Here is a 27,557-nt window from a genome sequence, read left to right on the forward strand (position 1 = left end):
CTGAGATCCTAGATGGGCGAGCAGGCTCCTGATGTGGGTTTACCCTGATCATCATCCTGAGGGTTGCTCAGGTTGAATTTGGCTTTCCGTGCATCACTTTGGGCTCTGCATGGGGGGGAAACCTCACATCCGTCCCAAAGGAAAAGCAGCAAAGGTTGACCGGTGAACAGTGGCAGGGCAAGTGAGAGTTACAATTTTGCTACAAGATGTTCCTATTCAGCCACATCCTCTCAGCTTTTGTCTGTCTCATATGTTTGCTGAAGTAATTCTCACTTTAATAAACCGTTAAGCCTTCTGCACAGACACTTAAAAAATGGTGTCTTCACTTTCACTTTTGGGGTCCAGTCGTGAATGGCATCAATGTCACACCTCCCAGCTCTGCCCATGAGACCAGGAGTCAGCTGGAGGGCTGGGAGTTGCTTCCTTTAGTGGCTAAGCTGTCAAATAAAAACAGTGCAGTACTGGGTCCATGCAAGGGCAGGATGCAATGGTGCATCTCCCTCTTTCTGCAGCCCTGGGAGGATGGCTCCCAGCTTTCCCACTCTCAGAGGGGTAAACTTCAAACAAGATGTAGATATGGTAAAGGATATTCTACAACCAAACATAGGAGAAGGCTGGGGTAAATTCTTGCCCTGGTGGGGCTGGTCTTGTCTGACTGTAGCATTGTGCATAAGAAAAGCACCAGCTGGTTTCTTTGTGATTACTGTGGGTTTTCCCCCCATGGGAACTGGTCAAATTGTGTTAAATTGCAGGCATTTTTGATTAAAAAAAACACAGATGTCAAATTCTCCGCTACTTGACTGGGACTGAAAATGCAAACACTCTTCACTGCATCTCCTTGGCACCAGACTGAGGAGAGGCCACACCAGAAACCAATGCCATATTTAAGCCCTGGAGAAAAGTGGTCAGTCTAAAAGCAACCTGTCAGCACAGACCAAAAAAGAATCAGTTGAACATTAGCCACTGATATTTTTAGGTTTTCAAGACACCACTTTGGCCTGATTTCTGATATGTGCAAGAAAGTATTTGCATACAAAATTGCTCTGTAGCCTTATAGCCCTTTCTTCCCCACTACGCTGGCTTTGTTAAGGAGTGGCCTAGCCTCATGCCTACAGAGGCTTTCTTCAAATTGTTTTCACAGCTTTTCCTGGGATGTCCCTAGGAGAGAGCAAGCTATTTTCCAGCTGTGGCCTCTCCCATATGGAGCAGGAGAGTCCTGTAATTGCTGACCCTCGATCATGTAATTTCCTCATCAGTTAGTCCTTGCCAGCCCAAGCCCCACGGAGCCGCCTTGTTCTTGTCTCCATCATCAGTTTGATGGGTGCATTGCTTTTTCTCATCATGTTGCAGAGCTCATGGTGAATTTAATCAAGTAATGATCAAGTCAAACTTCAGATTGTGGTGTGGTGCTGGCCACCACACCTTCACACACAGGGGTCACACAGCACACACCAACTGCAGCCCTGTCTGGTGTGGGACAGGCACTGCTTTCCTGCACACAACAGCTGGCAGAGGAAGTGGAGACAAATATTTTGCTAGCCCTAAACCTGTGGGATGCTCAGGGAGAGCACATCCTGTTACACTTTTACCCCAGCCTGGTAGCCTGAACAGTGCTTTGTGACGCTGGAGACATCAGGAAGAGGCTTAAAATCTGAGCTCAATTCTTTACCCTTAGTGTTACCCCAGAAAAGAAATGGCAAAATTCCCGCTGTATCTGCAGAGTGAGGAGCTCTGGGGTTTTGGGGAGTTTGTTCAGTTATTTTAGAGGTGAAATCCTTCTCTCTTCAAAGGCAACATACTTTGGGCAAGGTGGAAATGCTCATTGGCTTTCTTTTCAGCTCTCTGGCCTTTGGCAGGTTTTCTCTGCATTAGAACCTTTGATCACAGAGATCAAATGGCATCAGATGTTTAGGAAAATACCTACAGTAAAGATCCTGAATCTCCAAGAAGGGGTGCAGAAGGGAAAATAAATTTTTACATGGCTGGGAAGTTGAGCTGGTTTGGGATAAAGCAGTAGCACCAGAGATGCCTGGGTTTAGATGAGTCCTTGCAGACCTGCTCCCATGTGAGCAGCAGACTGAGTCCATGGGGAGCCCAGAGCAGATGCACTCAGCCTGTCTGAGAGCCTCATCTCCCACTGTGGGTGCCATAAGTGCCACAAGAAGTCCCACAGGTGCAGGCAGGAGCTGCATTGCCCAGGACCCCTCACGCTGGCAGGCACTTGGCTTAACCCATGCAGAGCCTGAAGCATCCCTCAAGGACCCACCTGCTCCTGCCCTCCTGCCCTGCCCTGTCTGACTCACAAGAAAATAGCAAGCAAGAGCAGTTCCTCTTCAAGAAAAGCCTTCAAGAATTGAGCCTCTTTATCTCTTTTCTATTGCAGGCAGCTCCCAGGAGCTTTGTCTCTCAGAGGAGCTGCCAACTGAGCCTGGGTCTAAGTGGGAGGAAGCCCAACTGAGACCCAGGTGACTCCCTAGCTCATTCCTTCACCTGGCATGGGCTCAGCCTACTGACTTCACTCAAAGCAGACTGAGATGACAGCACACTTTTTTTTGCCCCGTTTTCCTATATTTCCACAGTCCCCAGACTGCTCACATGGTTGCAGCTGTGGCACACCAGGACCTTTTCTCCCCTCACTGGTGCTTTGCTGATCCCTCCTTGTTTGTTTTGTTTGAGGGGAAGGCACCTCAAAATCCCCCTGGAGCTCGTCACAAGCACTGATGCTGGTAAATAGGGTCTGATGAGCTCGGTGCTGCCCAGGAGATGCCTGATGACCAGTCACCCCACAGCCCTGGGACAAGTCTGGCAATGGTCCCTGGGTTTCAGCCTGGGCCACTGGCTCAGCAGATGGAGCTCCTTCCCAAGGATATGGGCAGAGCAGCTCCCAGATTGCAGTGGGATGCTGTGGCCACTACTGGCAGCTGGGAGCAGTGCATGGACACTGTGTGCATCTTGAGGAGCCAGAGAGAGATCTGAAACAGGGGAAAAGGTTGATTTTGCAAGGCTTTTTTCTGCTGGCTTTGGAGGAGGAGTTTGAACAATAAGACAAAAAGGGATCCTCCAGTTCCTGTTCCTATAGCAATTAGGAATGAAAGACCTGTGCAGTAAACTCCACCTTTTCTTCCCAGTACTGAGGGACTGGAATCCTCTGGATTAGGAAAATCTCAGGTGATATTACTGCTCTAGACCTGAGCTGGCTTTGCAAAGCTCCAGGGGGTTTATGACACTGTCAGACTTGCACAGGGTAATCAGCTTTGCAGCAGCACTCTGTACAGGCAGAAACCAGCAATGTCTGTGCAGCCACCCTCACGCTGAGGTGAGACAAAAAACCTCCAGGCATCAGGAACCATGAGGAGCAGGGCAGAGTCCCCCAGATCAGGATGGTTTCCAGAAACAGCCTGCTCGGAGTTGTCTGGTGGTGTGAGCTGGTGAAGGTCTCTCCACGTGCAGGGTACAGCCACAGGCTCCCAGCTGATCCAGTTCTGTGGCTGGCATGGGGTTAATATGAGCCAAACTGCTGCTCCAGCCCAAGGAGCTGGGTGAGATCCCCACGGGCCAAGGGCTGAAGCAGTGAGGCCAGTCATCCCATCCATCCCTGGAGCTATCAGGCACTTCTAAAAGCCCAGACCTGGGGCGAGGGGTGCACTCAGCATTAGGGCTGGTATCCTCCCTGCTCCAGGACACAAATGAGTGTGCTTCCAGGTGCAGCAGTGTCCGGGTCAGCTGTTGTCTGTTTGTCTGTCTCTGCCCAGACACGCGTAGGATGGCTCTGTTCGAGATCGGGCTTCAAAGGACGAGGCTGGACTCTCTGATTTTTGGTCTTCAAAGTTGTTTATTATTTCTTATCTACAAAAATTTCTCTCTGCCCAGCCGGGATCTGCCCAGCAAGGCAGCCAATGGCACTCTGACCGCCCACGGGGCAGTCGTGTCATTTTATAACAAAAACTACTATAACATATTTACCTTTTATTCCCAATACCTTTCACCCTTATTAACAAGTGCACCTTCACCATGAACCAATCCACAAGTGCCATCATCACTGAGAAGATGGATGACAAAAAGAAGAAAGAAGAACCATGAGACAGTCCCTGATTCCTCCATCTTGTCTCCATAACCCCCCTGTACCAAAACCTTAAAATCTATGTTTCATCAACAATAAATGTATCGTTTCTGCACCGTTCAAACCTGAATGATTCCCATGTCCTCATACACAGGTGGCACATCCTTAGAAAGTCAAGCCACCAAGTGCTTTTGGCAGCATTCCAGGACCTCTGAGCCCCCCAAGGGTTCTCTTGGTATCTCTGGACATCCGGAGTGATGTGCTGAATTCCCACAGAGCAGGATCCTGCACCACTCTGAGGGACAGATTCTGACTGTGTCCTTTCTCTCCACCTCCTTGTGCTGCTGCAGGCACTCTGTAAGTGCCGTGTGCTGGCAGAGATTTTCTTGTCCCTACCTGCACCGCATGGACTGCAGAGCAATGTCACTCCACCCTCTGCAGCCACCCCCCAGCCACTTCCACCTCGTGTTAAGCTTTGCTGGGCTTGTACCTTATCTGTGGCAGCTCATGTGATAACCCTGGCTCTCCCTCCTCAGCTGCAGAGGCAGCAGATACCTCTTTTCTCACACCATCTATATGCACAGAAAAAAATGGTGAGCAAACCTCCCCTGAGTCCCTTTATTGTCAATAAATCCCCCAAACACCACCCATATTTGTCAAGCTGCTGTGGGAAATGAGAGCTAATGGGAACTGCTTACTACTTTGCATGGCTTTTCTGCTAAAAAGGTCCATTTTAAACATTCTAAAAGGGCTTGGTAAATGATTAATCAGCTCTTTCAGTATTTGACAGGGCAGTCGTTTGTTTATGGCTTATTATGTTTACCTACCTATGGCTCTTTTTGCTAGGACATGTTGTATAATCTCCCTAAAAACACCTGATAGTGACTAAGTGTTTGACAACCTGTAAAAGGAACTCCAATATAGAAAACTGCCGTTCTGTTTAAAGGAAGAATTGTTTCCTGATGGGTTCTTTAAAGAGTGATGCTCTCCCTGAACCACCAGGAAGGTAAACATATGCAGAATCACAGAATATTCTGAATTGGAGGGGACCCACAGGGATCATCCTTTAGTCCAATTCTTAAGTGAATGGCCCAAACAGGGATCAAAACCATGACCTTGGTGCTCTTAGCACCAACTGAGGCAGCCTCAGAGTCTTAGAATGCTGAAAATCTGAGGATTCAGGAATCACATAGCTGTGACAAACTTTGTGACACAGGTGCCAAGAGACTGGGGGAGGTTCTAGAGATAAATTTGTTCTGGGGGAAGGAGACTCTGAGGCTAGGTGCACTAAGGGTTTAGGTGTGTAGCTGCCCTTTGAGCTGGCTGATTTGCGTTTCATCACTTGAAACCCTTGAAGCTCCCGTTTAGCTATAAGAGGGTCTAAAGTCCTGGCTCCTTTTTGGCTTATCACAGTTATGTCAATGTTTAATCTGTGCATGCTAAGTGCTGCTAAGATCCTTGGGGTGAGGAATCCTGGCTTCTTTCAGCCTGGGTGACCGACAGGCCCAGATCCATACCTGATTAGCACCGGATAAAGCAGCCCAAATATGACACAACAGTGCTGGTGTCCAGGGGACATCTGGCTGTCAGGGCACCGTGGGAGAATTCAGCACAGCCTGGCTTGGGAGCACTTGCCCTCTGGGGGGGTTAATAAAGCACTCACCAGAGCAGAGAGGCTCTGCAAGGACCAGTTAAATATTCCCAGGCAAGGGTCTCTGTGATGCCATAACCCCATGGATGGAGCAAGGACAGAGCTGGATCTGGGCTCTGGATCACCCCGTGCACCCCTTGGCAAAAGTCCTTCTCATCACCCCTGGGCATCACTCAGGCTGACAGCTAGGCCAGCAGATGTTTAATGCTTTCTGGAGACATAAGCTTTAAAGGATGGGAGTGCAGCTTCAGAAACTCTTCTACTCTGCTGGAATCTATGCTAGGAATCCCAATTTCATCCTGTGCTGCCTCCAGAAGCGCCACTGCCTGTTCTCCCCACTCACATCTCACCTCTTCTCTGTGAGGGGAAGGGCTGGTGTATCTACATGGCATCCCATGACACCATAGGAGTGAGGAAAAACCAAAAAACCCTAGAGACAGGACGGCTTGGCTCAGGAGTTCCAGCTTGCTTGTATAGGATTTTTCCGCCCCTGATTTTCTGCTCCTGGAGAAATCAAGGGATTTAAAGCAACTCTCTGGGAGCGAAATCACTGCATAGAAAGCTTGGAAACTTCTCTCACATCCTTTATTCTTAGAGAGATTTTTGAATCATGATGTCCATGTGTTCAGGGGTTTTTAAGGTGTTGTTTAATATTAAATTTAAAAAAAAAAAGAGAAGAGAAAAGAGAAAAAAAAAGAAAAAAAGAAGAAAAAAGAAAGACGAAAAAAGAAAGAAGAAAACCTTCCCTTTCCATTCCTTATTTTTTCACCCTGGAAAATGGTGCCACTTGTCTTAAAGGAAAGTGCTGTCCCCCGGCTGGCTGGGACAGTGAAAGGAGGAAGGAAGAAGAGGAAGAAAGCTCCTCAGTCAGCAACTGAGGACTGACCCAGCACACAATAACACCTTCAAAGTGAAAATGTTGTTTAGCAAAAACACGATGGTTCCACTGGAAACCACCCGGGCCGGTGTCAGGAGCCAGGCCAGCACTGGGAGGCTGCCAGCTCTGAGCACTTTGGGGCTGGCAGAGTGCCCTAAGCACATGTAACCCAACCTGCTCCCCAAAACAACCCATGTCCTGGATCACTCTTTGGGGCAGCAATAACCTTCCTTTTCTTACCCTCCTCCCCTGACCAGGGCTTGCCTGAGAACACTGTTATCCAGTCCAGCTCTTTTTCTCGGCTAAGTCTCACTCATCCCAAGAATGCACTTCAAAAACTAACCAGGCAGTTAATTTGGGTGGTTTGGGATCTGCTGTGATCGATCCAAAATGTGGTGACCTCTGGCATTTTTAATGGCTCCCTGGGTGTCTTATCATCTCTGTATATTTAGATACTGATGTCATAGTGACACGGGTAAATACACCCAGCCATTTATTGCTGGGCACAGATCAGATGAGCAAGCTGGCTCCTTTTCCCTCTCCCCATATAGGCTGCTGCTGCAAGTTTTCATCCTGTCAGATCACACAGACCTCAGGAAGGGGCCAGAGGAGACACAAACTCAGTTGCACAGAATGCATTTCCTCAAGCCTCCAGCCTCAGTTTCTCCTGCCTGTGTTTTTGTTGACAGTAGATACTCAGCTGTGCTGCATTAGCTGGCTTGGTGATGCTTGATGCAGCTGGAACATGTCACCTTCTGTGCATTTCTCAGCAAAACAAGGTTTTGATGCAGTCCTGGTCTTGCAACAACTTCAATTTAATACACTTATCCTCATGTTCCATATCAAAACATCTTCCAGCCCTACTGCAGTATAGCATCTTGCCTGGCATAAGCCCAGGAGCTACTGAGTTGTAATAAATTAGGAGAACTGAATGGTAATAAAAAATCAGAGACAGAGATGTAGTGGAAGATTCCCTTTTTCCCCTCCATAGACCAGTGGGGCTTTCATGGGGTGATGGCTTTGGAATAGGTGGCAGGGCAGGCAGTTGAAGGGAAAGAGAAATACATCCCCGCACCCCCACATCCCCATGCAGTTCAGGGAAGGAGCAAAGTGCAGGGAGATAAAACATCTTTTACCAGCTGCATCCCTGGGAGTGTGGTAGGGAGCAGCTGGTGGAGGCTGGAAACTTCAGTGCAGCATTTCTCTGCCTTTGTTTAATGCAGGGAGGCTGTGGGCAGAAGAGGAAATCCAGCAGGGTTCATAATTAATGTAAACACAGATCAGCCAGTGATCCAGCTTATATGCTCAGGTACCAGCCCCTTGCCCTGGCCCCATTCTCCTCCAGACTCCAGTCTGACTTTCATCCCTTCATCCTTGCTCAGTGGGACAGAGCAAGGCTGCAGCCAAGAGAGGGTCATAGGAATCCTGGCACAGACATGCTCCAAAAAACCTCAGCACAGCTGCCAGTGAGCAGGCTGCCACAGCAGAGCAAAGTGAGCCAAAGCCAGAGGGCAGGGAGGCTGGGCTGCAGACGGAGCAGAGGAGCTGCGGCCCTCAGCAAGATTTAATTGGGTTTTTTTGGTGCTCATAACTCTCTGTTCTATGAAAAACCATTGCAGGTGTGAGCAGCCAAGCATTGGAAAGGACATTGTGACATAGCTTCATGCATCATCTTGGATTTTCTCTTCACAGTCTGGAGTAAAAGAATTCAGCAGCAAAGTTGCTAACCAGGTGTTGAGGCTGAAGAGAGATAATGGACACCCGGATTACCCACCGCTTGGGAAAACATGGAAACTTTCCAAAGGAGGGTTCCAAAGACCGTCACTTGACTGACAACGTAACACCAGTGAAGCCCTCCAAGGAGCTGAGGCCCATGCTGGGTGCCATCCTGCTGGGCCTGCTCCTGTTCATTGCTGCGGTGGTGGCCTGGTGCTACTACACGGTGTCCCTGAGGAAGGCGGAGCGGCTCAAGACGGAGCTGATGGACCTGCGGGCGGACGGCTTCGTCATCCGCAACCAGCACGGGGAGGTGGTGTTCCGGCTGGCCTTCCGCTCGGGCAGCCTGGACCTGGAGTCGTGCTCCAAGGAGGGCGAGATCCTGAGCTGCTCGCGCTCCAGCCGGGGCCCGCTCAACTTCTTCATCCAGACGGTGAAGCCCAAGGACACGGTGATGTGCTACCGCGTGCGCTGGGAGGAGCTGGCGGCCGGCCCGGCCGTGGAGCACACCATGTTCTGGGAGGACGCCCACTGGTACGGGGGCTCCGAGATGAGCATCCAGCACTGGCCCATCCGCCTGGCCGGCTACCAGGAGCCCGTGCCCTACGTGACCAGCGACGTCTACTCCTTCCGCGACAGCTTTGGCGGCATCCTCGAGCGCTACTGGCTCTCCTCCAAGGCGGCGGCCATCAAGATCAACGACTCCGTGCCCTTCCACCTGGGCTTCAACGCCACCGAGCGCGCCCTCTTCTTCCAGGCCCGCTACAAGGACTCGCCCTACAAGCCCCCACCGGGCCAGCAGCCCTTCCCCGAGCTCAGCTACCGCGTCTGCGTGGGCTCCGACATCACCTCCATCCACAAGTACATGGTGCGCAGGTACTTCAACAAGCCCTCCAAGATCCCTGCTGAGAACGCCTTCCGCTACCCCATCTGGTCCACATGGGCCCTCTACAAAAATGATATAAACCAGGATAAAGTTCTGAATTTTGCAAGAGACATTAAGAAATACCATTTTAACTGCAGCCACATTGAGATTGATGACATGTACACCCAAGCCTATGGAGACTTTGACTTTGACCCTGTCAAGTTCCCCAATGTAACAGAGATGTTTGCAAAGTTGAGGGAAGATGGGTTTAAGGTCACTCTGTGGATTCATCCTTTTACACACATAGATTCACCCAATTATGAAGTGGGGATTGAGCGTCAGCTGTTCATCAAGGAGCCCTCGGGGCGGCTGCCAGCCATGGTGGAGTGGTGGAATGGCATCGGGGCCATCCTGGACTTCACCAACCCAGCAGCCCGTGACTGGTTCCAGAGCCACCTGCGCCAACTCCGGCACAAGTACGGCATCTCGTCCTTCAAGTTTGACGCGGGTGAGACCAGCTACCTGCCCAAGCAGTTCAGCACCTTCCGCCCGCTGTCGGACCCCAGCATCTGGTCCCGGCGCTACACGGAGATGGCCATCCCCTTCTACGAGCTGGCCGAGGTGCGGGTGGGCTACCAGTCACAGAACATCTCCTGCTTCTTCCGCATCATTGACCGTGACTCTGTCTGGGGCTACGAGCTCGGCCTCAAGTCCCTCATCCCCACCGTCCTCACCATCAGCATGCTGGGGTACCCCTTCATATCTGCTGACATGATAGGAGGCAATTTCTTCCCCAATAAAACCAATGGGGCGGTGGAGATCCCCAACCGGGAGCTGTACGTGCGCTGGCTGGAGCTGTCGGCCTTCATGCCCTCCATGCAGTTCTCCATCCCGCCCTGGCTCTACGACAAGGAGGTGGTGGAGATTGCCCAGAAGTTCACGCAGCTCCACGAGTCCCTGGTGGCCCCGCTGCTGCTGGAGCTGGCCGGGGAGGTCACCGACACGGGCGACCCCATCATCCGTCCCATCTGGTGGATCTCGCCCCGCGACGAGGCCACTCACCGCATCGACTCCCAGTTCCTCATTGGGGACACCCTCATGGTGGCGCCCGTGCTGGAGATGGGCAAGCAGGAGCGCGATGTCTACCTGCCAGCGGGCAAGTGGCGCAGCTACAAGGGGGAGCTGTTTGAGAAGACCCCCATGCTGCTCACCGACTATCCCGTTGATCTGGACGAAGTTGCCTATTTCCTCTGGGTTTCCTAACAGGCTCCTCTTCAGCTGTGCAATGGACTCAGTGATTAGTTTACTAGTGGCTTTCATGACCAGGGAATTTTAATAATTTCTAATGTAGCAGTATTTCACACTGAAATTTCAAGGAGACACTGAGACCTCTGTTCTGTGTGGCAATTGTTCTCCAATAATTTATTAAAATATATACTGGATGGCTGTCTTTGTTACTGCATTGTGTCAAGTGTAATAGACAGAAGCACAGTCTCTGATCATAATCTTTTGCCACCAAGAAGTGCACGGTTCTTCTGTCTAAAGGCAATTACATGGTCTCCTTTGTTACCCAGTTTCACAGATGATCCCCTGGGACACTGAAAATTTCATGTGCTTAGTGAAGGAGGCAGCTGCAGCCAAGTACTTTTTTTTACAGTAAGCAGTCTGTGGTTATCCTGCAGAGGAAGGCACCCAATTTGCAGCTTGCATATCAGATGGGGATGATGCAGGACTTAGGAGTTTGCATTTCCCGTGGCCTGAACTATCTGAGCAGCAAGAAAGCTACGGCACTTGCTAGTGCTGTGGCAGCTGTTTTGCCCCTTTTATAAATTACTGAGAGCCATGTCCACGGCCTGCATTCAGGTAAGCCTATAAAATGTGGTGATATCTCATGGCAGTCAAGATTAAATCTTAGTACTAAATCATGCAGGAGTTTATACTTAGTAGGCTCCATGTGTGTTTTAGGACCATGTTTAGGACAAAGGTGCATTCTGTCAGGTGCCAGGAGAGAATGTGTCCTCCTCAGAGAGTTCAGACAATTAACAAACCAGTCTGATTACCAGGCTGCCTCAATTTCCCCACTGAGAATGTTTTCCCATCCTGTGTTAATGGAAATCCTTGCCCATGACAGGTGGATCTTTCTGCCCATAGAGGTGACCTCTCCAGATTGAAGGTGTCCCAGCAGCTCCTGAAGGCTTGGGGTAACCAGGCTGGCTGTGAAACACTCTTCACTATTGGTCGACTGTTTCCTGCTGTTTTTAAGCAAAAAGATATTTTAGGTTGACATGACTGAGCAGTTTAAGAGAGTCCAAGGGTCTCTGGGTGGCAATGTGCCTTCCCATAGTGAGAGACAGATCACTTTGCTGGCTCCAGCACACTTCCAGTGCGCACTTGGGAGGTAAAGCTTTGTGTGGCCCCAGGGAAAGAGAAAGCTCCCTTTTTTTAGGGGTTGCCCCAGGGCTACTCCATACAAAAAGGAACCAAAATGGGTCTGGGGAACATTGTACTCAGTCCAGAGCTTGTTTGGTGGCCAGAGGAAGCAGATCCAAAACTGGCTCAAACCTGTAATACATCAGTAGGTCCTTTGTTCCATGAGGACCCTGCATGGACACAACAGCAGTGCCAAGTGGGATGAGCCAGAACATTTTTTAGATGCCCCCGAAAGCAGCTGGAATCACAGTAATGCTATAGGTAGTGTGGCAGTGGAGAGGGAAAACTAGCCTTGATGCAGGGATGTGAAAGGGAAAGCAATGTTCAGTCTGGCAGTTGTGCTCAGGGTTAACAACACACCACTGAATCCTTACCATGGGCTTTCTCCCACACCGCAATGGTAGTTTCCAACAAAGCATCTCCCCAAAGTCTGAGAAAGTGTTTCTAGAGTTGCTGCTTCGAAGCTCCAAATGGTTCCCCACATCTGGTCTTGGGGGGAACCAGAGGATCCCAGGCTGGCCCAGCAAATTCCTCTGGCTGTTGTTCCTGCGCTAAAATAAGTTTTCTGCAAAGCCCACAGTGCTGAGAGAGGAGAGAGCCAGGCTCCATCACCCTCATACAGTACCCCTGCCCCTGTAATCAATGCGCTCTGCATGCACACAGCTCTGCCACCCACCTGCACCCCAGGCTGACGGGGAGAAAAACAGGCAACACTGAGACTTCCTGCAAACCCTGGGGGTGACATCGGATGCTTGGTCCCATGGCTGCTGAAATGTCCCCCCCATCCCTTTCCAATCTGTCCCTCAATGCCTTTCCCTGCTGCCCAGCTGAGGAAGGCAGCCATAGGGGACAGGTGCTGGAGGCATCCTGTGAGCAGGTGGCACCACAGCCCCCTCTCCATGCCCCTGCCACATAGGGGCTGTGTGCTGTTGGAGGGACATCTTGTTTGCCTTGCTAAGCTTTCATCCTGGTTGGTTTTTACACTCCCACTGCTGTGCATGAGCTCTTTGCTAGAGGTGCTGGTGACATGAGACTCTCCTACAGAACCTGTCTCACCACAGGCTGCCTGTTTTTTGGCAGGGGAAGTTAACTGCCCTCTTTGATGACTGCTGAGCTAAAAAACACCCAGCCCTACAGGCAAAATAAAAAACCCAAACAAATAAAAATCTGTTTTTCTCTACTTGGCCTCTGGGATTTTGTGTCAGCACAAACCATCTTCATGGCTCTCCTGGCACAAGTGACCTGCAGGCTGGCAGCTCGCGTCCGGATTGAGGAGGCTGTACTTTTTCCTGAGGCTACCAGCCTGGCCATGTGCCCAAAGGAGCTCTGCTGCTGTCAGTTTGTCCTTTCACCACAGTCACCCCCAGCCTCGGGCTCTGCCTGCCTGTTGGCTTTTTCTTACTTTTAATCAAAGCTTTCAGGCCGGCGTGGACACGCTCACAGCTTGGGTCTCATGGGCCAGCAGGCACTGCTCTGCTATCACCCATAGACACCTCCTTGAAATCCAGTTTGCAACAAATTTGGCTTCTGCTGTAGCTCCTCTGTGGTTTGGATTTTGCCACTAACACTCCTCCCTGTGCAATGCACAGCTGTTGATGTCTTTTCAAGCACTGCCATGTAGCTGAGACCCAGCACAGAGCTGACCCCACTCACTGTCCCCCTGTCCATGGTGAGCCTCAGACACGCTGTCTACACACTGCACCAGGTTTTGTGAGGATGTAAACCAAACTCAAACCCAAAGCACCAATTCAGTGAGGATCTCCTGCAAAGCTGTGAGTGCTCTAAGTTGTCAACCTGCCCGAAGGTCTTCAGCAGTGCCAGCTACACCCCGATATGATCATCAGCCAAGTGTACGGATGGCACTTGCATCCAAGGAAGAAATCAAAGGAAAAGCACTGGGAAAATGTCTTTTATTGCAAAAGGGGTGAAGTAAAGTCCCTCTTAACCCTCAAGCCATGCTGTATGGGTTGGCCACTGCTAGTGATGCCCAATGGCATAAGGCAGCTATGGTTTGTGTGGTAACAATGGAAAGGGAAAACATTATTTGGGGCAAAGGAGCCGATGTGGGGCAAGGCAGGCTCCTAAATCAGTCTCACATGCTCTATTCCTGGCCCTCCCATAGTCACAAACATCTACTCCATCCATGTCCTTGCTGTCAGTGCCATCTGGAAAAGGGAATCATGGGGATGGTGGGGACAGTCAGAAGGACCTTCTGGAGAGCCAAAGGGAAGCTGAGAACAGGCTCCTCTTGCTCATCCCCTACAAACCGTCTTGAAGTGTGTGTCCTCTGAGAGCAGCATGGACTAGCAAATCCCCAGGCTCAGTGTTGATAAATCTTTTTTGGGGTGAATGTCCATAGAAATAGGGCCAGGACCCTAGAGGTGTGTATGGTCCCCACTCCTGGGGGCTGACACAACACTGGGGCTCACCTGGACTGGCCTTTTCATGGCCAGCGCTCAGGCACAGCTAGTCTCTTTGTTGTTAGGACCTAAGGGAGGACAATCCTCAATCCAGTGGGATTGTCTGCCACCACTACGAACACAATAGTGAGGTTACTGCCAGTTTTTTCTTTTAAAACATACATAAAAACTGCAGGCTGCAAGCTTTAAATAAATAAAACAACAAGCTCCATCCTGATTAGGATGGAGATTAGGGTAGAAGTGAAGATTAGGGTAAGAAAAGCCCCAAATCTCCCTGAACCACCAGCCCCACCAACTTGGTACAGATGGACATAGTTAAACTTCTTTTTGCTTTCCAAAATTTTATCTCAATCAAGGTGATTCATGTTACAGTTCTTACCAATTAGCAATTAGAAAAGTGGTTAAAAACAGACCCACCGGCATTACAGTCTGACAGAGGACAGCATGTACAAACACAAGCATCCAGAAAACCTGATTCACAACAGTGCAAGCTTCAAAATTCAATCACATAAGCATCATGTGTGAAAAGGCTGAATAGAACTCCCAAACCTTCTTTGGGGATTTCTCTTGGCTGAGACAAGCTAAACCCAGCTTTGGCCAGTGACCGGTGGTGTAAATCAGAGAAATACACCTAGCAGCAGTTCCCAAGGCATCTGTGCAGAGCTTCTGGTCTGCAAGGTCTGAGAGATCCTCAAGTCCTGCAGTGCTACAGCATAGTGTTAGAAATAGTGGTTTTGGTAAAAAGTTGGATGGAAAGGCCATCTAGAAGCCTGTGAGACAGCTTAAGGCAGCACAGCTGAGCCTATCCCCAACATCAGCTCATAGTCCTCTCAGCAGCTTTACCTTTCTCCTTGCTGGACCACTGAACAGCCATGTCCACTTGTGCCCTAATTACAGCATTTAGAAAAATAAGGATATTCTATGATCTTATCCATTCATTGATATAGTTAAATAAAGAAAATTATAACTTTGTTAATAAAATCCTTTCTTTTTCAGGGGAGGGGAAAGAAGACAGTGTGTCTAATGGAGAATTTCCTCCATGACCTTCCTGACAGTGCCTGAAACCACTGCAAGGAGATTGAAGGCACTCATCTGGCTGCACCCATCATTTTAAAGTAGAAGGATACTAACAGGTATGCTGTGTTTCTCTTCACACAGCCTCATTCCTCATGAGTGATGCATATGGGGAGTGGCACAGAACCAGGGGAAGAGAAGACAGTATCTCATGGTCATGCCAAGATCCTTCCCATGAAGTTCTGTGCCAAGAATCCCAATTCTGCACTGGCAGCTGAGCTGTGCAATAACATCTCCTCCACTTAATTGATGCCTTAAGTTTTAGCTTTCATAATTTCCATATTCTGTACTGCATTAATATATAACTCTGAACTTCATATAAAGTGTTAGCAAGTTCTCATCACAGCTCAGTCAGACAAAACAATCCTTCTCCAGCCTGAGAACCAAGGACAGCGTCGCAGCTTCAGGCCCAAAAAGTATTAACAGCGAATTGAGGAGAGCAATCTGGGAGGATGGGACTGCATAACCTGAAGCTATAATTGGACAACTAACCCCAATATGGAAATGGACCAAAACTTATAAAAGCGTGAAAACTCGTGACTTGTCGTCCATCTTGGGTGGAGCCATGGTCAGGCCCTTGTACTGCCCAAAGTGTATCCTTTGAAGGCCTTTTAATAAATAACTATTCCTTTAATACTGTCTAGCCTCTGTTCTAGGTAGCCTCTTAAGGCATCATAACAACTCCCATGCCAAGGGATGACAAGTATTTAATGAGCAAAGGTTGAAAGGGAAGAGCTGGAGCCCCTCAAAGCATGGTCTTCATGTCCTTCTAGGGCTGCAGAAGCTCCCTCCACTTGGCCCTTCCTAAAAGCTTTGGCCAGACTCATCTCCTCACCTTCAACACCACCCTGCAAGCAAGGGCCAAGTCCTGCCAGCGCCCTGATGAGTGACACTGAGGTTCCAGGATTAATTCCTTGTCAGAGGGTGTCTGTAACTTGTAACATCACTATTATCTGCACCAGTGGCAGAGAAGAAACTTGAGTCCTTCAGAATTAAAAGCCACAAACAGGCTTCAGGAAACGCTTGTGCTCCAGCTGGCCAGGGACCTGTAAGGCTCCCCTACATCTCACTTTTGGGATTAAATTATACAGAGCATATTCAGGTCTTAAGAGAGTCCATGAAACCAAACTTCCTCCCTTCCTAACTACAAAAGCACTTCAGATTTTGCCCCTAACACCGAAATTTCTCCTCCTGCACCCCATCACAACCCTCAAGCTTAGTGCATCTCTTTTTCTGCCTCCTGAAAAGCTCTGTGGCTGGAGATGGGCTTTGAGAAAGATCCTCATGGTACCCAACCCTACCCAAAACATGCACCATCTTCCTGAGTGGCCGACTTGTGCCAGACCCATGCCCAGCCCAGACACAATTCCAGGAGAAGCCCCGCAGATGCTGAGCTGTCCCTGGCTCGCTGTAGCCTGGGCAAGGTGCCCAACCCTTCCCAGCCATCACAATTCAATTCTGCAGAAGCTCATTAAAAATTCAGGGATTGACACATGTTCCCAACTGGGACAGAGCTAGGAATTCCTGCCTTCGGGAAGACTTTAATCCTGTTGGCCCTGCCTTGGGTCTCTGTAAATGCATTTTCCCGTACAAAACCAAATGGGAAATCTGCCAAAGAGACAGCTGCTGGGGACTTGGGGCACAGGATCATTACCCCACACGGTCTCCAGGAGCCTCTGACAGCAATCCCACCTCCAGCAGCACCAACACTGCCTGAGAAAGCTCCCTGGGACTCTCCCAGGGAGGGAGGAGGGCTGACTCAGGAAAAGCCTCAACAAAATCATCGCCTCTAACGGCGACCTGAGATGGGTATTAGCTTAACTTAGTGTTAGATGAGAACATTTCCGTGGGTGCAGTGAGAACAGCTGCTGGCACAGACCCATCAGTTAGCAGAGCCGGTGTTTTCCACCCACAGGCTATCGGCAAACGGCACTGTCAATCCACAACACGTGCCGCTCGCGGGAACCGGCTGTTCCCAGGGACACGCCGCACGCAGGGTCTGAGGACAGCCTTGCTCCAGGCAGCCCTTCTGCCAGCAACAAACCTCATCTGTCCTTAAAAACCAAAAAGGATGGAATCAGCAGGATAATCACGTAACGAAGTGGGGTCATAAGTGCTTTAAAAAATGGGACATGCTGGTACAGGCGGTGCTGCTCTAGGAAAGGCAATGTTGATGCCCCGGGCAAAACACACGGGCAAGAGCCTTGTAGAGGAAGTCAAATGGGGGAGCAGGTGGGATGCAGCTGTCCCAGCAGGAAACAAGCAACGCATTCAGTTAAAACACATGGACATCACTTGAGTGACCTGGCCTGCCTGGTACCCAGGAAAGCAGGAGCATGGGGCAACTGTTAGTCCAGCGCCATGCCAGGCAAAAAGGGAAAAAAAAATAGGTGTGTGTATATATATATATATTTATATATATGTAACTCTATTTTGCTTTATGCTATTAAAAATATTCATTTGAATATATTTGCCATATTAAAAAACTTACGGCAGGCTGTGCTGTAGCAATCCTCCCACAGCACACACCCCCATATGCAGTGCCAGGTGCTCCTGCAAGACTAGGAATGCTCCCCACTGGCACTAAGCAACTTCCAACACTTGAAATCCTTGAGAACTAAAAAGGTAATGGGTTTACCATGTGTCCGCAGACAGACTGATAACTCCTTTCTGACCTATACAGATAAATTGCTGCCTACTGTAATCCAATCAGAGCCTACTACCAGACCAAAATTAAAAAAATCAAGATCAATCCCCAAATTAAAAAAAAAAAATTATCCAATTATCCCCAAGAACAGTGAAGTCCATTTAGTTCCCTTCCTCCACCCCAGTCTCAAATGAAATGTGCAATTAGAGTTATTATTTGTTAGAAAGTCCTAGGTAAGGCATGGTTATTCCAAAGCTGATTAAGAAGTCTGTTAGGAAACCCAGAGGAAATAGGCAACTTCATCCAGATCAACGGGATAGTCGGTGAGCAGCACGGGGGTCTTCTCAAACAGCTCCCCCTTGTAGCTGCGCCACTTGCCCGCTGGCAGGTAGACATCACGCTCCTGCTTGCCCATCTCCAGCACGGGCGCCACCATGAGGGTGTCCCCAATGAGGAACTGGGAGTCGATGCGGTGAGTGGCCTCGTCGCGGGGCGAGATCCACCAGATGGGACGGATGATGGGGTCGCCCGTGTCGGTGACCTCCCCGGCCAGCTCCAGCAGCAGCGGGGCCACCAGGGACTCGTGGAGCTGCGTGAACTTCTGGGCAATCTCCACCACCTCCTTGTCGTAGAGCCAGGGCGGGATGGAGAACTGCATGGAGGGCATGAAGGCTGACAGCTCCAGCCAGCGCACGTACAGCTCCCGGTTGGGGATCTCCACCGCCCCATTGGTTTTATTGGGGAAGAAATTGCCTCCTATCATGTCAGCAGATATGAAGGGGTACCCCAGCATGCTGATGGTGAGGACGGTGGGGATGAGGGACTTGAGGCCGAGCTCGTAGCCCCAGACAGAGTCACGGTCAATGATGCGGAAGAAGCAGGAGATGTTCTGTGACTGGTAGCCCACCCGCACCTCGGCCAGCTCGTAGAAGGGGATGGCCATCTCCGTGTAGCGCCGGGACCAGATGCTGGGGTCCGACAGCGGGCGGAAGGTGCTGAACTGCTTGGGCAGGTAGCTGGTCTCACCCGCGTCAAACTTGAAGGACGAGATGCCGTACTTGTGCCGGAGTTGGCGCAGGTGGCTCTGGAACCAGTCACGGGCTGCTGGGTTGGTGAAGTCCAGGATGGCCCCGATGCCATTCCACCACTCCACCATGGCTGGCAGCCGCCCCGAGGGCTCCTTGATGAACAGCTGACGCTCAATCCCCACACCAAAATTGGAAGAATTGTAGTTTATGAAAGGGTGAGTCCACAGAGTGACCTTAAACCCATCTTCCCTCAGCTTTGCAAACATCTCTGTTACATTGGGGAACTTGACAGGGTCAAAGTCAAAGTCTCCATAGGCTTGGGTGTACATGTCATCAATCTCAATGTGGCTGCAGTTAAAATGGTATTTCTTGATCTTTTCAGCAAACCGCAAGAGTTTATCCTGGTCGATATCATTTTTGTAGAGGGCCCATGTGGACCAGATGGGGTAGCGGAAGGCGTTCTCAGCAGGGATCTTGGAGGGCTTGTTGAAGTACCTGCGCACCATGTACTTGTGGATGGAGGTGATGTCGGAGCCCACGCAGACGCGGTAGCTGAGCTCGGGGAAGGGCTGCTGGCCCGGTGGGGGCTTGTAGGGCGAGTCCTTGTAGCGGGCCTGGAAGAAGAGGGCGCGCTCGGTGGCGTTGAAGCCCAGGTGGAAGGGCACGGAGTCGTTGATCTTGATGGCCGCCGCCTTGGAGGAGAGCCAGTAGCGCTCGAGGATGCCGCCAAAGCTGTCGCGGAAGGAGTAGACGTCGCTGGTCACGTAGGGCACGGGCTCCTGGTAGCCGGCCAGGCGGATGGGCCAGTGCTGGATGCTCATCTCGGAGCCCCCGTACCAGTGGGCGTCCTCCCAGAACATGGTGTGCTCCACGGCCGGGCCGGCCGCCAGCTCCTCCCAGCGCACGCGGTAGCACATCACCGTGTCCTTGGGCTTCACCGTCTGGATGAAGAAGTTGAGTGGGCCCCGGCTGGAGCGCGAGCAGCTCAGGATCTCGCCCTCCTTGGAGCACGACTCCAGGTCCAGGCTGCCCGAGCGGAAGGCCAGCCGGAACACCACCTCCCCGTGCTGGTTGCGGATGACGAAGCCGTCCGCCCGCAGGTCCATCAGCTCCGTCTTGAGCCGCTCCGCCTTCCTCAGGGACACCGTGTAGTAGCACCAGGCCACCACCGCAGCAATGAACAGGAGCAGGCCCAGCAGGATGGCACCCAGCATGGGCCTCAGCTCCTTGGAGGGCTTCTGCTTCACCGGCGTGAAGCTCTCTGGCAGGAAGGTGTACATGGTGCTGCGCTTTTCCTAGAGCTTCTTCCAGTGGTGTGGGAAGGAAGCACGCCTGGGGTTGCCAGGAGAAGACACCGGATTGTTAGGAGAGCTCCCACCTCCACTGCATCCAAGAACACCCATCTCTGAAAAAGGAGAGGATATAAATAGTCTGAGAGAACCTCTGAATCAAGGGACAGCCTGCCATGCACTTGCTTCCCCCGGCCTCCCCTGCCCATCTGTGACATGCCAGGTGCTGTGCTCCCAGCACCAGACATCATCTCCAATTACTCCGGGCAAGACAACACATGCAGAGAACAGCCTGAGCCCTACATGGGGAACAACCTCAGGCAACAAGGACCATACATTCCCATATTTAATGGCTTTTTGTTGTTGGGAAGACTTTCAGTGAGGCAGGAGTGGCAGTAGGAGGCTGAGCAGGAGCCAGATCAGCCCACTGAGAGTGTCTTTAAGAGAAAAGGAATAACTGAGAGCTATAAAAGACATCACGTAATGAATTCCATGCAGCCAATCCTAATTTTAATCATACTGCCTCCCTGGCAGATTTAATTCATCTGCAGCAACATCCCTTTCTTGTCCCAAGCATGTCCCAACTGCTCCACTTGGGTGATGCTTTGCAGTGAAGTTGAGTAAATCCCTGCTTCTCCACAGCTCACAGAGAGCCAAGTGGGGTTGGGGTACAAGTGGCTCATGTCTGGTTTTGGGGGATATGTAGGGGATGCAGTAAGTAGTACAGCATGGCTGGCTCCTGCCAGATGCTCAGAGCTTTACAGCAGCTCTGGGTGGAAAAGAATTTCCAGCTTTTCTGGAAGAAAAACTAACCTTGTAGGAAGTGAGCAGGGGGCCCAAAGGGCCCTTCCTCCATCCAGCAAGGCTCCAGGCTGCGTTTCAGCTCCAGCCCACTCCCCCCTGCCTGGCCCCCGGGAAGTGGGCTGTGCCAAGAGCCTAATGGCTTTTCCTTGGCCACAGCCTGGCTGGGCTCTGCCAAGCATAACGCCCGGGAATCCGGGGGGGGAAAGTAAAGTAAGGACATGGGAGAGCGAGAAACAAACACAGCTGCAGGAGGAGCAGAGGAGGGAGAGGAGCTGCAAAGCTGCAGACCAGCTGCCTGATATCTGCCTGGTGCCAGCAAACACAGCCACCTCCTCCCCAAGATCTGGGGATGTAAAGCTGCTGGCTGTGGGCAAACCAGAGGGGAAAAAAACTCTTTTTGGGCACAAATGAAAAGGGTTGCAGAGACTCCCTCTTATAAGGTTGATCTTCTTCTTAACAAAAAGGAAGAAAAAGATCCAAAATGAATTACAGAACCCTCTCCCTGGCACAGGCGTGGCAATCCAGCACAAGTGCATCCTGTGCCTCAACAGATTGTTCTCCCCAAGAAAAGAAAAGTAAAGCAGAAAGAGGTCCTGAATGCCACCTAAGCTTTATTGCTCCACTACAAGGATGGCCACGTGTAAACCCACAGCAGCATCTGAGCGCAGGCTGAACAAAAACATTCGATAAACATGTGTTTTTATCCATCTTGTAGCACATACTGGACAAGACCGTGCAGTTGGGGGAACTTTTTGTGTGGCCAGATGGGTCATTCTAACCTTCCCCTGGGAGCCAGTAGCTTTCTAGACAGCCAGTTGCTTTAAATGGGATTATAGAGGCATTAGGAAGTGATTAGCCCGAACAGGCGATAGGTTTAGTTAAACAACTTGTCCCACAGCCAACTCCCACAGAGCCCTCACTTGCCAGCAGGGAGCTCAGTCATGGGATGGGGACAGCTCCAGCCACTCCAACTGTGTCACCCAGCGCTGGATCCTGCCTCCCAGGAGGGCAACAGGGCTCTCATCCCCACCGTATTTGTGATGCAAGGCCAGCTGAGCCCAGCCAAAATTGGGCAATAAAGATAGGGAGGAAGTGATGGTGGGATGAGGCTGCGTTTGGGATAAACCTTCATCCCTGCCTCAACTCCTCCTTGGCTTTAAGATGAACCAGAAGCAGCACAGGGCTGTCCCAGGCATGGTGGGGCAGGAGGGTTTGCAGAACGACCTTGGCAAAAAACAGCAAAGCTGAGTGAAGCCAGAAAGCAGCAGGATGCTTCTGGAAATACTGACAGGTATGCTGAGCCCAAACAAGCCCTCACCCTCAACACTGGCAGGTTTGGGGATGCCAGAGAGAGAGGGAACATGAAAATAAATACCTGTGACTCTGGAGGCATGCCTGTGTCTCACTTGTGCCTTATCTAGGGACTGCAAAGCTCAAGGTGGGAAAAAATAAAATGCACCCTCCACCAAGCAGGACTTGCAAATTATTTTGAAAAATAATTTTTTTGAAGTTTTCACATTTTCTTTACAAAAAAAAGAGGGGAAAATAGTATTTTCTTTGCTAATTCTCATTCAGGGTTTTAAGCCTAAGAAATATCTGATACTGCTGCTGTGGCTCCATCTAAAATTGACAGCAGCTTCCAGGGCTTCAAGGAGTTTCTGGATTTTTATCTCCCTTTCAGGAAGCTGGTTTATTATTTATGAACTTCTTCGAAGCTGCTCTATTTTTGGCTGTTTCTTTTTTTCCTCCCTCCAACCATGGACTGAAGCTCATGGCACACATGAGGGAGCCATCACTGCCACTGTCAATGGAGAAATAGCGTTTTTTAAGAAAGGTTTTGCAGCCTCCTGAGTCCCTTGGACACTCATCTGCCTCAGAGGGATGTGCAAGCTGGATGATTGAGCTGGTGGATCTAATCCTGCTCTGACTGCCGTGGCTGGGCCAGGGTCAAACCCTGTGGCTGCTGATGGACATTGCCCACTTGGACACCATTTCAACAAAAATGCTGAGAATGGTGTTTGCAGGCATCACCCAGCACAGCGGTGGGCCAAGGATGTCCCCAAAACCAATCTTGGTCTGTGCCTTGTATTTTTTTGCCTTATTAACAGAGTGTACATCCTCCAGTAGGAGATTTGGCTCTGTCCCAGGTGAGAGCTAAGTATCCCAGGATCCCCGGAGACGCCTTCTGCCTCTCACTCACAAGCTGCAGCCCGCAGAGGTGCCTGCTCATGCAATGCCTGTTTCAACAATTTTTTTTTTTTTTTTTTTGTGTAATGCTAACTTGTTATTTTGCTCGAAGATGACATTGTGGCGACCTTTAACTCGTCAAAAAAACAAACAAAAAAAAGAAAACGAGAAGGGAGAGTGTCAAAGTCAAACAGCGTGTTTGCAGCTTGCTGCGCCAGAGCTTCCCAGCTGACCCAAAACAAAGCTTTTTCTCTGTGTTCTGTGGAAGCAGTGAGTCGCCTTGCCTCAATTCGAGATGAAAGCAAAACATCTGAGCAGGACACACTTTATGGAGTAAAAATAAAAATCCATTTTTTGACCGCTTCTATTTTTACCAACACCACTGCTAACCACGGGCTGCGAGACCCACAGCACCACTAACCCCAGCCACTTTGCAATTAGGACATTCATTTAAAGAGGGTCAATAACATACAACTGGTCTCTATTGCCCTGGCAGGGTCAGGTCTGAGCCATGCTTGGGGCCAAGCTCCTCCTGGGGACACACACCCATTTCCCACGCTGGGATGCCAAGAAACCCTCCCTCTTCCACTGCAAGGTGCTGCCGCCTCCTCCCCAAACATTTTGGCAAGAGTCAAGCTCAGTAAATAGTACAGAAACACTGCAGATTTTACCAGGAGGCACCTCCAACCCCACACAAGAGCAGGGAATTAGGACAGCAAGTTAAGGGATAAATGCCTTCTCTGCAAAAAAGCTGTGGGAGCAAAAAAGCCTCCACGTGCCCAGTCTGGAATTGCCTGCAGGGAACCTGCCCTGACAAAGGGACTTTGCACGCCTGACACAGGGGACAAACAAGCCCGTCCTGGGGGTTTAATTTCCCTTGGAGGGCTCTGCAGCAGAGCACTAGAGTTCTTTGGAGGGATTTTTGGAGTCAAATAGGGTGAAATCACTGCTCCTCCCGCTTGGTGCTGATGGGAGCAGCTGGGACAAGTGGGGGCATCTTGGTGACAGCACTGGCACAGGGCACAGGGCTGGTCCTCACACACTCTGATTCCACATGGATCAGAGGCACAGATTCCCCCCTAATCCTGTGGATTCCCCCAAATACTAAGCTGGATCACTCTGAAGGTCTGGGTTTATTCCCTGTAGTACTCAAGCCACCTCGGGGGGCCTGTGTGTGGCACAGACACCCAACCCCTAAGCCAGGGCAGCAGCTCTGCCTTTGCAGGGACAGCGAGGAGAACACGGTGCCCCAGAGGACCCCTCACCTTCACCGTCCTTGCTGTGGTCAGAGCAGGGATGGACACACTGCCTGGCCTGAGGGGGTTCCTGCACATCGAGGGACTCTCTGCACCTCCTGCAAAGTGACAGACCCCTGCTGTCAGGGCTGCTGCAAATTCCCCCCCTGACTCAGCCGCTGGACACAGCCAGGCCCATGCAGGAGGCACCTCATCCCTCCGGGGCATGGTACCCCAGTGCTTACCTGGCCATGGCTCCCTGGGGATCCCTGCCTGCCGCCTGGCTCCACCACAGATGTCTTTTTAAGCACATAAGAAAGGAACACCGCTACATCTCCACGTCCCCGGCAGCTCCATCCTCTCCATGACGTGGGGCGTTCCGATGCTCCGAGCTGGCCGCTCCGGGAGCAGCGGGTGTCCGCGGGCAGGAGGAGGGGACCAGCACGTCACCGCCGTGTTTTCTCAGCACCGTGACGATGCGCGACCAGCCAACCCTCCGGCCGGGGTGTGCCAAGGCGAGCGGAGCCCGGCCTGGAGGGGCGGCCGCACACGGAGAGCTTCGGCTCCCAGAGAGCCGGGACCCCGGCTGGCATCTCACCTCCCTGCCAGGTGAGCGGGAAGGGCCGGCGAAGGCGCGTCCCCTCCCTGCACTCACAGGAGCACCACAATCAGAAAGCAAACGGGAAAAAAAAAAAAACAAACCAACAAAATCCAATAGAGGGTTTGGGGTGGTTTTTGTTTTCTCCCCCAAATCTTGTGATTTTAAGCAGAGTCATGATCCAGAGGAGAGTAATGAGGCTGCCTTGTGTGAAAAGAAACAAGCTGCCCCACTGCTGCTGGCTGGTTTGTAAGATAGGATTAAACAGCACTGGGAACTCGGAGGATAAACCCCGAATCCAAGGTGTCCATGATAATAAAGAGCTCATCTGCAAAGTGCAGACAGGCTGCCAGCAGTTCGCTCTGTCTGCAAGAGGAGTTGAAACTGTGGCATTAACTCTGCCCAACCTTAAATGCTCTCACCTTTATCACAGGAATCGTGACTTTGCAGCCCGGTTTTGTCCTTTAAAGTTTTCAGTGTCAAGTGATGCTCCAAACCCATTTAGTCACCTGTGTCCAACCATCAATACAAAGCAGCCACCGGGATCCAATTCTGGCAGCAGACAACTTAATATTTAACCCCCCTGACAATCCCCCCTTTACAATATCCTCTTTCTTTGTTCTTCACCCCGTGCTAATTACCAAGATGAAGTTTGAGAGGCTGCGTTTTCACTTTAACCCTGCACACAACTCATGGTGATTTTGTCTCATGACTAAACCATTACCAGAGGCCTTCGCTTTTCCCTGCCTGGAACCACATCAGGGAGCTTGAATTTATCTGAGCCACAAAGATTTGTGGAGACTTTAAAACAAAATGAGTCCTCCTGGTCCACTTGTATCAAAGCACATTGGGCATGAGGGAGAGAAAGCTCCAGGGCTCTCCCTTTAAGAACATGTCCCTGTCCACCTAGGAGAAGTCCCCCAGGCTCTGGGGGAGCTGGAGGGAGGGAGCCTGGCTCTGAAATTGTGGTCTATGGAGTAACCCTGAGCCCAGCAATCAGCTCCTCAGCACCTGCAGGGCCATCAGATCTTGCGCCTGACAGTGGCAAAAGCAGAACACCAAATACTGGTGCTATTAGCTTATTTCATTTGCCACTTTTACCATGTAAGATACACTGCCACAAAGATTTTGGTGTCTTTGTCACCATCTGTTGCCCCCCAGCCCACCTCTGGCTGGTACCAGACGTGTGCCATCGACCACCCCATCACTCCAACAGACTCTCCCCAAAGCAGGTGTCAGTCTCACTGCTCATCCCTGTCCTGCCACCCCACAAGTGGGATCTAGTGCCCCATTTGGTCACACAGATTCTTTCTTCAAAGAGCTGACTCAGCCCTTTGGGAGCACTCAGCATTTTGGACGCTGATGCAGGCTGAAACCTGAGCCCGCCCCAACATCCAATCGCTACAACACGATATGGGGGAGAAATGGAAACCTAAGCACATCCCTCTGGCCCAGCCCTGCTGATTTTCCAGCCATCGAGCCACCACGACACCCCAGGCACTGGCAGCTCCAGAGAGCTGTGGATGGCTCATGATGCTGGGCTGTTGATGCAAGTCCCAGACTTTACATCCGTATCCAACAGTCGGTGCCGCTGGACAACCTCGGCCCTAACACAGTCACCAAGCCCTTTAAGTGCTCCCTAGTAGCTTTTCCATCTGCAGATCCAGCCACCCAGACACAACCCCACAAGCGTCACTCTCCACGGGGCTGTAGATGTCTGCTGCGCCAGGCATTTGCCCCTTGGACATCATGAGTATCCCAAGGTGGTAAAGGAGGAAAAGGAGAAGAAGCATTTGGGCTTTTTAACAGCTTTGGTAGCTCCTTGCCATGGCCAGCGATAGTGGAGCTGTCCCAAAACCCGCTCCAAACCCAATCCAGCACAGAGCACAATGAGCTCCCTATACCCATCTGCAAAGTTTTCACTGCCAAGCATCTTATCAAGCGGCGAAAGTCGAAGCTACATTTTGTAAGTGGTGCCGGGGACGCGTCTCCTGGCTCCGCTCATCTTCTCTGGGCGGCCAGACTCCCACCCATCAGAGAACCCGCGCGGTCCCTGCACGGCGGGGTGCGGAGGGCTCGCTCCCGCGGTCCGGGGCAAAGCTCAGCACCTTCACCCCGCTCCTCGCGGGCCTTCCCGAGCCATCGCCGATGCCGCAGCCTGGGGTCTGCGGGAGGGGGACCCCTCGCCCGCCTCAGCCCGCACCTCCCGATCCGAGCTTGTGCCCCCCGCCCCTAGCGCAGCCCCGGGAGCTGCTCACTCACCGGTACCGCCGGGCCATGGCCGGGTGTGCTGGTCCGGGGGCTCCGGGCTCGGGGCTGAGCGCGGTTCCGGGGTTGGGCGCTGCCCGCCCCGCCCCGGCTCCCGCCCCGGACCGGCCCACGGACCGGCGCTCCCCGATGGGAGATGTAGTTCGGCCCGGGGAGGGCAGCTCCGGGCGCGGCGGGGCTGGACCTGCTGGGGATGTCCGGGGCTGCGTGGGAATGGGGGTACACCCAGGGCTGGAGGGGATCGGGGTTTGGCGCTGGCAGGGCTGTGCCGGGATGCTTTTGAGTCGGGATGGGCTTTTCATGAGATGCTTTGGGACTGGGATGTGCTTTTCATGGAATGATTTGGGGCCGGGCCAGGTTTTTCAATAGGATGCTTTTAGGCCGGGGCATGCTTTTCGTGGGATGGTT

General features: G+C 51.4%; 2 protein-coding genes across 3 annotated transcripts; one reads left to right on the forward strand and one right to left on the reverse strand.

Moving 5' to 3' along the window:
- The first annotated feature begins 8,211 nt into the window (after positions 1-8,211).
- On the forward strand, positions 8,212-10,480 carry LOC311164911 (myogenesis-regulating glycosidase-like). Its single transcript, XM_084224583.1, has one exon. It carries the CDS (start codon positions 8,342-8,344, stop codon positions 10,430-10,432), a length of 2,091 nt encoding a protein of 696 aa, XP_084080709.1. The 5' UTR covers positions 8,212-8,341; the 3' UTR covers positions 10,433-10,480.
- Positions 10,481-13,541: 3,061 nt separating this feature from the next.
- LOC311165517 (myogenesis-regulating glycosidase-like) lies at positions 13,542-27,206 on the reverse strand. Of its 2 annotated transcripts, none has more exons than XM_084225568.1 (2): positions 27,144-27,206; positions 13,542-20,173 (listed from the first exon to the last, which is right to left on the reverse strand). In XM_084225568.1, exon 2 carries the CDS (start codon positions 20,046-20,048, stop codon positions 18,012-18,014), a length of 2,037 nt encoding a protein of 678 aa, XP_084081694.1. In that variant the 5' UTR covers positions 20,049-20,173; positions 27,144-27,206; the 3' UTR covers positions 13,542-18,011. The 2 variants fall into 2 exon arrangements, with proteins under 2 accessions (XP_084081694.1, XP_084081695.1); XM_084225569.1 differs by lacking the exon at positions 27,144-27,206 and adding an exon at positions 24,529-24,646.
- Between the last annotated feature and the right edge of the window lie 351 nt (positions 27,207-27,557).

Source organism: Fringilla coelebs (assembly GCF_963513975.1).
Source record: "Fringilla coelebs genome assembly, chromosome: Z".
Classification (NCBI taxonomy): domain Eukaryota; kingdom Metazoa; phylum Chordata; class Aves; order Passeriformes; family Fringillidae; genus Fringilla; species Fringilla coelebs.

What these genes read in the sequence shown, in the direction of transcription:
- LOC311164911 (XM_084224583.1), top strand. Translation starts at nt 8,342, where the DNA reads ATGGACACCCGGATTACCCACCGCTTGGGAAAACATGGAAACTTTCCA.
- LOC311165517 (XM_084225568.1), bottom strand. Translation starts at nt 20,048, where the DNA reads ATGTACACCTTCCTGCCAGAGAGCTTCACGCCGGTGAAGCAGAAGCCC.